This window comes from Diabrotica virgifera, chromosome 9 (genome assembly GCF_917563875.1).
Source record: "Diabrotica virgifera virgifera chromosome 9, PGI_DIABVI_V3a".
Lineage (NCBI taxonomy): Eukaryota > Metazoa > Arthropoda > Insecta > Coleoptera > Chrysomelidae > Diabrotica > Diabrotica virgifera.
In genome coordinates, this window is record NC_065451.1 from 209,372,690 (window position 1) to 209,383,712 (window position 11,023).

Genomic DNA, 11,023 nt, shown 5'->3' on the forward strand with positions numbered 1-11,023 from the left:
TGTTTTAGTTCAATTTTTGGATTCTCCAATACTTTCTATGAAAATAATATACTCTTCATTCGTAACGATAAAGTCATTAGTTTTCGAGATCTTTGAAGTTAAAAATGAAACGACACGGTTATTTTGATTAATGTATTGTGTCGCTTCATTTTTGATTTCAAATATCTCGAAAAGTAATCATTTCATCGTTACGAGTATTTTATTTACATAAAAAGTATTGCAAAATGAAAAAATTTCACTAAAATAGCAATTTCGTCAGTGGCGTAGAATTTGGGAAGGGTCAACCAGCAACTATCCCCTGTCGTACGCCTCTGGTAGTAGCTAGAAACGTTTGTTTAACATAGTTTAGTAGTTTATACAGTACCTATACTTCCTGCCAAGTATGAAAAGGATATGTCGAATAGTTTTAAAATGCTAAGCAAAGATAATTTTTAAATTTTTAGATAAAACACCCTGTAACTCAGTAAGGAACCACATTTTATTTAAGTGTTTAGGTTAAATCTTCGTATTTTGTGCTAAGATTTCTCCAGTTACTACATGGACATTAAGAAATACCCTGTACATAGTCGATTAAGCCTTTTGCATTTCTCTCTTCATCGGCATATGTATATTTGTCTTCAACGGTTTGTTCACTGAATGTGTTTCCTAGTACCAGGTCGTTCGTTTGGCAGAATTCCAACATTTTAATTCCATTTCTATTTAATGTTTCTTCCCCATATTGTCCAATATATCTGTAATCAACATAAAAATAAGTCACGAAAAACTTATCTACAACTGTTTACTGCAACTATGCAGTTCCATTATATATTTATCAGGACAATAAAACACATCTAAGCATTTGAGGTTATTTTATTCAAATCTTTGATGATTACTGATCATAAATATACGAAAATAAACATATATAAAAATCTCAAAATTTGTTTCGAAATAAAGTAAGGTAATACGGTTAAGAAGGGTTTAAATAAACATATGATGCCGTATGTATAAGATCCATGCAATTCTACATATAAATTATCCTAAATATCATTGTGGCTTATAATACTTAAATTTGAAGCGGATACGAACTGAATAAAATGGTTTAGTTACGTTTTGTAGCGTTCACGGTAGAACGCCGTACGCTATTTATGAATTGGTCGGTTCAAAAACCCCACAAAACAAGCTATTCGTCAAGAAACCACTCTGTTGTAATCAGGACAAAACATTCATGACTTTTCCTGAAATTATGTGAAAAAATCCACAATTTGGCAACACCGCCAGTTAGCTGAAATACTTCTTTTGTCTTCTATTTCGATAATAAACTTCAAACATTGAAAATGTCTTTGAAATGTAGATTGTAGATCTTTCAGGACATATTAGCATTCAAAATTCCTTTGCACACAAAATCTACAATACAATAGTGTTGCCGCTATATAAATACGCCTGTGACAGACAATCAAGCAAGATGTTTGACAAGAAGTCCATATTTACAGTTGTAATGCAGATAAATCAGATCACACTGATAGTTTCCTTGTCCGTGGAAGACCTTTTCTTTTTGTAGCAGATCAAGACAATAAAGATAAAACCTGGCAACACTAAAGGCTGGCTAGAATATCCTCGTGTACAGTGGATTTGTCTTCTATTTCGAAAGTAAACTTCAAATCTTGAAAACAACCTTCATACGCCTATCGTAGACTTGTTAGGTGAAATTAACATTCAAAATTAAATGCCCTGCTTGTATAAACACCTGTCAAAGGCAGTTATCCAAGATATTTGACAAGAAATCAGTACTTGCAGCTGGAATAAAGTAATTATTTCACATAATACTAACAATTTTCTTGTCTGTCAGACACCTTTTCGTTTTTCTGAAGATCAAAACAATAAATATACAACTTGGCAACACTGCAAGATAGCTACAATTTCCCTTTATTCGGGACAAATAGATGCTTTGTCTTTTATTTCGATAATAAACTTCGAATATTGAAAATAACCTTCAATTGTAGATCGTAAATCTTTCAGGACAAATTAGCAATCAAAATTCCTTATTTACAGATAAAATCTACGATGTAACAGTGTTGCGGCTATATAAATACGCCTGTGACCGACATTTAAGCAAGATATTTGACAAGAAGTCTATTTTATAGTTTTAATTAAGTGAAATCAGATCATACTGATAGTGTTCTTGTATTTTTCTTTTTGTAGCAGATCAAGACAATACATATACAACGTGGCAACACTGAAGGCTGTCAAGAACAACTGCGTGCACAGGAGAAACAGTTGCAGTGAATTAAGATCATACTGATAGTTTTATTGTCATCATAGACCTCTTGGTTTTTCAGAAGATCAAGGAAATAAAGACACAACTTGGCAACAATGCAAACTGACCAGAAAATTTCATATACGCAACAGATATTTGTTTCGACTTGTTTTCGAGCACTTTCCAGTCGTCAACCAGTCTGAAAGATGAAAATTCGTTGATTTCTTGACAACATATTATGCTATACAGGAGGTTTTTGAACCGAGTTGATTCATTCACATGTACATACTTACCTAAGAACAACGAAAAACTTAAAAGTAAGAACGTTGAGCCTGTTTCTTTCATGAGATGTTTTGTATAAAAATACAAAAGTTCATGATCTGATTATAACTTAAAGTATAGATTATTTAATGATGACATAAGGTTAAGAATACGGGTGTACCACTATATTGCTCGAGATATTTTCACTCTACCCGTCGACACAGAACGAATTTGTTACAAATAAATTACAATACTACTTACGGACACCGCACACATCTTAAGGAAAGTATAATGTCACTCAAATTCAATAAAATTTACATGGATAGATTCGTCTGGAAATTACAATCATTTTATATTATTGCGCAACTCTGAATTTTGATTATTAACGGCGTAGATTGTAATTAAAGTTTATGGAAATCACATTTCTGAAGTCCATAAAATTGTCATTCACAAATACTATTAGTCTAGTCACTATTGAAAACAACTTAACCCAGCGGTAGCTAAGGCGATTAGAGGAACTATATACTTTGGTACGGCTGACCAAATTATACCTACTTTATTACATATCTATACGATAAGAGTAAGCCTCTGCCGTAGAACTGTAGACTCACAGACTTTCTTTTCTCTCTCTGACTCACGTACATGCCCATTTGATTTTAGATTTATTTATATCAATTTACGCCGTTATCAATCAAAATTCGGAGTTGGCGCAATGATATGAAATGATTGTAATTTCCAGACGAATCTATTCATGTAAATTTTACTCCATTTGAGTGACATTATATTTTCCATAAGATGTGCGCGGTGTCGTTTGGTTCAGTTACGGGATTAGGTGGACTAAATATCTCTGTAGTTATATCTCACTGTTTTTCACAGAAAAAAGTAAAAAAACTTAACCGGAAACATTATCTTCTACGTCACAATTAAATGTAGGTATTTTATTGTCAATAGTTGGTATAGATATAAAAGTTTTTATTAAACACCATTTGTCCCTGTATAACATAAAATAAGATGAAGAAGTGTGCAGGCAGGTGAAGAAGTGTACAAAATACTAAAAATATTGATTTGGGTTGTGTAGAACAGTCTCAAATATACACCGTGTACAAGGTTTGTGCAATTCTGGGTGAAGAAACGGTTTGTTTTTTGAAAAGTACGATTGGTATCACTGACAGAGGTGTAACCCCAAAACCGCCCCCTAGTTACGCCTATGATCACTGATTTCATTGTAAGTCAGCGTTTCCCAACCGGTGGGTCGCGATCCACTAGTGGGTCGCGAGCGGATTTCAGGTGGGTCGCGGCGTGGCTCTTACAGTAGCTAAATACTGTAAATATATAACATCATGTATACATATTTTGTATAAAGTAATCATTTACAGTATTCGTTACTTTGATTAGTATTATTACTTTTTTATTTGAGTACCGGTAATCATATCTAGAATCGTATTTCTCAGTAGGTAGCTATTTTGTATAGGTATTCCGATATAATAACGACCTTCACGAAGTACGAAGTAATCAAAGTAATTAAAGTAGATACAATAGTCGTTACTCGCTCTAATACGATTGGTATGAAGTAACGAAGTAATCAGAGTAATCAAAGTAGATACAATAATCGTTACTAGCTCTGATACGATTAATACGAAGTAACGAAGTAATCAGAGTAATCAACGTAACGATTTGCCTTTCTGTAGAGTAATCGTTACTTTCGGTATTCGTAAGTAACGAGTACTTTGTAACGAATAGTTACTTTTTCAACATCACTACAACATTCGTCTCCAGCAATACATCTCAAATACAACGGGTCCAGCATTTCGATGCATAAGTGAAAAATGGAAAAACAACTTCTTACCAGTCTCATTTTTGTATCGATGGATATTTCAATTTTCCAAATTTTTGATAATTTTGCCATAGAGCTTTTTGCACATGCAGCGTTCAGCTCTTTGGGCCTCTTTATCACTGTCATTGTGAAATCATGTGGCTTTTAAACGCTTCCTCTTCTGTATTTTAGTCCATGTGTAGTCTATAATCCATTGTTTCCTTCTTTCTTCTCTATCACTTATTTGTTTTTTACGGCATTATGCAATATGGATTTCGTTTGTGTCAATATTGTAACGAAAGAGAACTCTTGACCGACCCCTGTATAACGGTACACAACTCGAAACGTGTAAGGATGACGCTATCGAATGTTCGAGGCGGTGGCGGAATGGTAAAGAGTGTTCGATAACGTACCTCAAGTAGGCGTGACGAGCTGATAACTAGAGATGGGCAGAATCTTCGAGAAATAACGGCTGGGCTATAAATAGGAACGGATTTTGTAAATGAGTTTAGTTTAAGCTAGAGTTTGCAAAAGAAAACTTGTAGAAATAAATTAATAAAGTCGTATATAAATACGAATCGTTCGTTTGATTGTTACAATATGTTGTTTGAGGACTCTCCTGATTTTAATGAGTGTTTGAGATCACATAGGTTGAGATCGTTGTATCTTATATGCCATTTGGTTGAGGTAGTTCTTGTTTCTGGGCTGTTTCTTGGCTGCATGTGGATTTCAGCTGATAAAATTGATGGTCACTATTAAAATCGTTTCCTGGATAGGTCTTAACATCGTTAACAACACCAACGGGTTTTTACCAGGATATCTATCTGATTTGTGTATCTACTTTCTGATGATAGCCTAGTGCTAGTGTATAAACATCTTGAAGTATGTGGAAAGCCTGTATTAATAATAAACGGATTGTTGTCTATACAGAAGTGTAGCAAGCGTTTACCTCTGTCATTTCTTTGCCAAATATGTCATTAATAAATATGAAATGTACACTCATTCACGTACTTTCCAAAAACCTTCTCCGCTCCTCCTAATCTCAAACGTTAATAGAATATCAGTCAATACAAACGTACACTTCTTCGCCTACCGTTAAATTCATCATCCCAGATAATCAGACACTCAATTGCCTTGTTCACATATTTTGTAATAGGAATCGTTTTTACCCAATTAAACAAAAAAAAACAACCAAATGCAATAAAAAGGTTATGGGCGCTTCCGTATTCATTCCTTTTCTCCAAAAAGACGTGAATTGTTAGGATGCGTTTCTACTTTATTAAAAAGAATCACGTATCTGAAGATCCGAGAATCATTGAGTCGAATCACTGAACATGTTCCAAAGAACCGACTCACTGAACCGGATCAGATTCGAATGATCCACCTCTAACTTTAATTTTATTGTTGATTTTTTTAAGGTAAGTTCAGTATTTTATACCTAATTTCATATAAAAATTGTATTCTTTGATGTAATGTTTTTTTTTCTTTTTAATAAAATAGAAACTGTTTTGACACTTATCATTCGACTAATAGTTGAAGTTTCGTCTACTTTCTATGACTAGAAGAAAGTAAAAAAATTGTCTCTTAAATTCACATCCAATTACTAATGAAATTTTGTTAAATTACATTTAGATTTATCATGTAAATAAATATAACAATCATTATTCAAGTTCAAGTCATATTCTAATTTTTATCCGAAGTTAACTACAAAATACACAGGTTTCTGCCTATTTAACCAACCATGATTGCCGCAAAACAAGAGGTTAACCCAAAATACGCCAAAAAATCGCAATATGAACTGTTTTTCATTCAGGTATCTGTAGATCCGAGAATCGTTGAGTCGATTAGATGAACATGTTCCAAAGAATCGACTCACTGAACGGGATCATATCCGAATCATCCACCTCTAACTTTAATTATTAAGAAAATCATTAGGGAAGGATACTTTATTCTATATAGTTTCATTTATTCACTTTCTAATCTCACTATCAACTTTCGGATTAATTTTCTTTTGGTTTGGAGGTTTACATTTAACTTTTTTGATATTATTTATAAATAAATGGTAGTTTGGTTTAGAACACCATTCTTAAAACACCAAAAAAAATCATAGATTGCACAAAAAATGACAGTTGACAAGCCCATGACAGCTGAAAAACGATATATTATAGTTGTCAAACAAAATGACATTTGGCACAATCGCAGTTAACGCGGATTTCTTCTTCTTTAAGTGTCGTCTCCTAATCGGAGGTTCAATATCATCATCGCTATCTTTACTCTATCTACCGCTGTTCTGAAAAGTTCTATGGAACTTCCTATGGTCATTCCTCCTCTTACTTGTCCCTGTATAGTCTTAGCATTTCATATCACGGTCCTCTGTTTAATATTTCGTATTCTTTTTCCATTTCTCGTAATACTTACAAGTTCATTTCTTCTGTGTCCATGCTATTCTAAGCATCCTTCTGTAACACCACACTTCAAATTACTGTAGTTTATTTCCGTGTTCTTCCTTCGTTGCCCAGCTTTCAAATTCAAATTGTAGTATCGAAAACATGTAACATATCAGAGCTCTTACGCTCATTTCTAACGTAAGGTCTTTATTGCAGAGAATATTTTTCATTTTTTGAAACGCATTTCTTGCTATTTCTATCCTGACCCTTATTTCTGTCGTTTGATCAATATTTTCTGAAATACAGGTTCTTAATACAATACATGGGAAGACATATCGAAAAAACCAGTCAAACATCCAGAAAATAATAGAACACACAACAAATGACACAACAGGCTACAAATACCATGACAGTTGATGGGCCCCATGACATTTGACAGATACAATGACATTTGACGTGACAGAAATCATAAAATCCTAAGTAAAAAATGCTTTCATACAAATAAATAGATTCATCCATCATCAACCAATATATGATAAAGTTTGCGTTCTTCTTCTCTTTCAAATGACCAAAATCTCTAGGGAATTCTCTTATTCTTTAAAATTTTTAAACCTTATTCTGATTTTTTGTCCCAAATTACTTGCAGAGCTGATGGGTCAGATAATAGAACAAATCATGTAATTTAAATATCTAGAAAGTCATCTAAACAACGACAATTTACTAGATGTACATTGAAAAACAGACAGTCATGTCTACACAAAAAGAAGAAGAACTTAATTGTAATTGGGACTTTTTAAAACAAAATAGCACATCTAGAGATTTGTAGATGACAAAAAAAATCATAGTTTCAATAAAACATCCAGAAACCCAATCTAGATGGCACGACAAATGACGTCACATTTGTCAGACGGTTGACAGGTGACGGGCGATTGGCAAGTGACATATTTTGACAGGAACGGTGGTAGTTAACAGTGCAGTAGTCCAGAAATTACATAAATCTCGACAAAATAAATATTTTTACGTATAAAAACTGGGTTAATCTCTTGTCAGATCATAATACCAACATAAAAACGAAAAACGAAGTAATCTCACGTTACATATATGTATATACGTAATAACACATAAACATTATCACTATAATATTAGTTCAGTCCCTTTACATGACGACCTCTAGCATTATTTACCACGTTTTTTAGCTAACAATTTTTTTAAGTTATATAATATTTGACTAATTTTTTTTTTGTCTACTCGGATTTTTTTTCGGGGCTAGCCTACCGCGTTGTTACAGGGTGTCCAGAAAATCTCTTCGACAAATCAAGACCGGAGATTCGTTAGAAAATTTTAAGACAATTTAACCCAATTCACCTAGTCCGAAAATGCTTCCTAAGAGAGCTAGATCTCTTTGAAGATGGCGTCTTGGAATTAGTTTTTTTAAATACGAGGTATCAAAAAAAACTAATTGCAAAGAACCATCTCTGGCTCCCTTAGAAAGCATTTTGAAATTATCTGAGGAATCCTCGTTTGTCAGAAGAGTTTTTGGACACCCTGTATTCTCAATACAAATCAAAAGCGTTCCTTCCTATACTTACATGACTCTTTCTGTACAAAATGTGGGGACGTTAAGGGAAAAAATTCTAAAATGAATCTATTTTTCTACCTTCTGGTCCTAATCCGTTAAACATTTTTTTCGAAAAAAGATTTTTCAATTAAAAAACTCTATATAACAACAAATTATTTTTAGCACCGCGCTATCCATACATCCCAAATAAGTGTTTTTGGTTCTAGAAAAGTTCTCCGATGGAATTCACTGACTAAAATTCATCGACTAAAAAAATGACGGTTGTGCAGTTCATACGAGGTTTGTCTTTTTGGTTTTGCATATTGCCGCTTAGAGGGCGCTACCAATAAAACCTTCCGACACAAATATAACCTCAATCTTTTGTTGACATAAATCTACAGTTTCATTGCGATACAACAAGTCGTGTAGATACAGTGAATTTTTGAAATTAACAAGCCCGTCGAAAAATGGATCTTAACCGAGAACATTTTCGAGCAATAATTTTTTACAATTTTCGGAGACGATTATTCTAACAGCAATGTCTCGTTGAAATGGTTTCTGTCTTTGAGAATGAAGCATCACACCAGTCAACTATTTCCCGCTGGTATTGCGAATTTCAACGTGATCGCTCCAGTCTCAGCGACGAAACCAGGACAGGCCCATCCAAAACAGCAGTCACACAGCAAAACATTGATATGGTTCATCAGCTAATTAAGGATGACCTCCGTGTAACATACCGGAAAATAGAAGCATCTTGGGGCATTTCGAAGACCTCGATCCAAAAGATCCTACATGAAGACCTGGGTGTTACGAAGCTGGTTTCCCGTTGTATCCGTTATTTCCTCACAGAAGAGCCAAAAGCGGTTCGCGTCAATTGGTGTCCAAAAACATTAGAACAGCTCAACAAAATGTGACATAATTATGTCACAGACTGTTTTCAGCTCCCGGCCTAAGTTGTTTACCAAGTAACCTTTTTTATGATTTATGTTCTATTCCTTCTCGACTTTTGGAGTAAATTCTTTCTAGTTGCTTGTAAATACTATTCGAGATGTTATTTATTTCTAGAACATTGAATGTTGTATAAATAGTAGGTTTTTGTAATTAGCGGGGCAGTTGTGAATTTGAAAATGTCGGTGTAGTTTGATATGTAACGGGCGCGGTATATTTTTGAATTTGTAATTAGATAAATTATTAGATTTAGTGTAATAAATAAATTAGATATCGTAGTTTGTAAAATAAAGGATATAAATTCAGTGATTTTATTAAAAAAGTTATTAATAAATAAAGTCAACTAAAATTAAACATTAATGCCTAAAAGATCATAGAAAAGTAAATTTTGTAACAAAAGGAAGTTCAAAAAACGTTTATAGTATTGTTAGTGGTGATGAATCTTGGCTTTACTCCTACGAACCGGAAAATAAACGCCAATCCGCCATGTGGGTGTTTCACGATGAGGAAAAAGCAATAAAAGTGACCCGTTCTCGAAATGTGTCAAAGAAAAAAGCAACTTCTGTATCAAAATCTGGTCATGTGGCAACAATTGATTTAGAATTTAGAGGATCGAAGAACGGTTACTTCTGATTGGTATATAACCATTTGTTTACCAGAAGTTATCGCGAAACTCAGACAAAGCAACAAACAATGGCGAATCATCGTAGATCAGGACAATGCAAGTGCTCACACTGCCTATAATATGCAAATAGTTTTTGGAGCTTCAAAACATGGAATTGTTAAACCATCCACCGCATAGCCCCGATCTAAGTCCCAACGACTTCTTCGCCTTCCTAAAGATCAAGTATTCAACGCGTGGACGGCGATTCTAGTCGCCAGAAGGCTGGAATAACTATTTTACCAACTGGATTGAATGTTTGCAAAAGTGTATCCATTTTGGTGGGATATATTTTGAAAAGCAATCAAGTACTGTGTAAGTCTATATATTTTTTGTCTGTATATGCAAAACTAAAATGACAACCCTTGTAGGAAGATTAACGTATCGTGCATCGATTTAATGACTGCGTTTGATTAAATAAAATAAATAAACAAAAATTCACAACACAATCAGAAAGATCCGAATCCGATCAGATACGAATCGGATCCGAATCCAATCAGATTCGAATCCGATCAGATCCGAAGCCGATCAGATTCGAATCGGATCCGAATCCGACCAGATCCGATCAGAAAGATCCGAACCTTAATTCTTTCGATGAACTGCACATCACAGTGAACTATTTTCGATGAATTTCTTTCGATGAATTCACCAGGTACGAAATCTCCTTTACTAAAATGTAAAATCGTTCAAATTTTGATCATCGATCTTCATATACAGGGTCTGCATTAAATATTGTGTCGAAAACAATTTCATAACTTTTTAACCTTGCTCTTTTTGGCCTCTCGGCATAAAGTCTGACAGACGTCGATCCAAGTCTGTTCGTAGTCGCTCATTGACACTCCAGACGACGATGAGGGGCTGTGCGAGACACATTCGCAGACCAACCTGGCCAGTCAGTCGACTAACAATCCTTGGGAGACGTTGATGAGGGTTTCTTTTAGTAATTTGAAGGAAGGTCTGTTTTCAGGTTGAGACGCCCAACATTTTCTCATCACCTGCGAACAAAAAACATTATCATGAAACACGAATAATGCATGGCAAAATATGATGCAAAATTATATATTTCTACGCCGATCGCCCCTAACAGTCACTCTTTGATATCTTTCTTGTCAGATAGTAAAATCAAAGAATACTCCATCCAATAAGAAGCGAAAGCTTGGAA

General features: G+C 34.2%; 1 protein-coding gene across 2 annotated transcripts in view; it reads right to left on the reverse strand.

The window, feature by feature from the left end:
* Positions 1-833: 833 nt before the first annotated feature.
* LOC114327644 (tyrosine-protein kinase Btk29A) overlaps positions 834-11,023 on the reverse strand; it is a 61,585-nt gene continuing 51,395 nt past the window's right edge. For both annotated transcript variants that reach the window (XM_050662377.1, XM_050662378.1), the window contains one exon: positions 834-10,856. In XM_050662377.1, the coding sequence (XP_050518334.1) occupies positions 10,755-10,856 (102 nt within the window). In that variant the 3' untranslated portion in view covers positions 834-10,754. The remainder of the gene's footprint in view (positions 10,857-11,023) is intronic.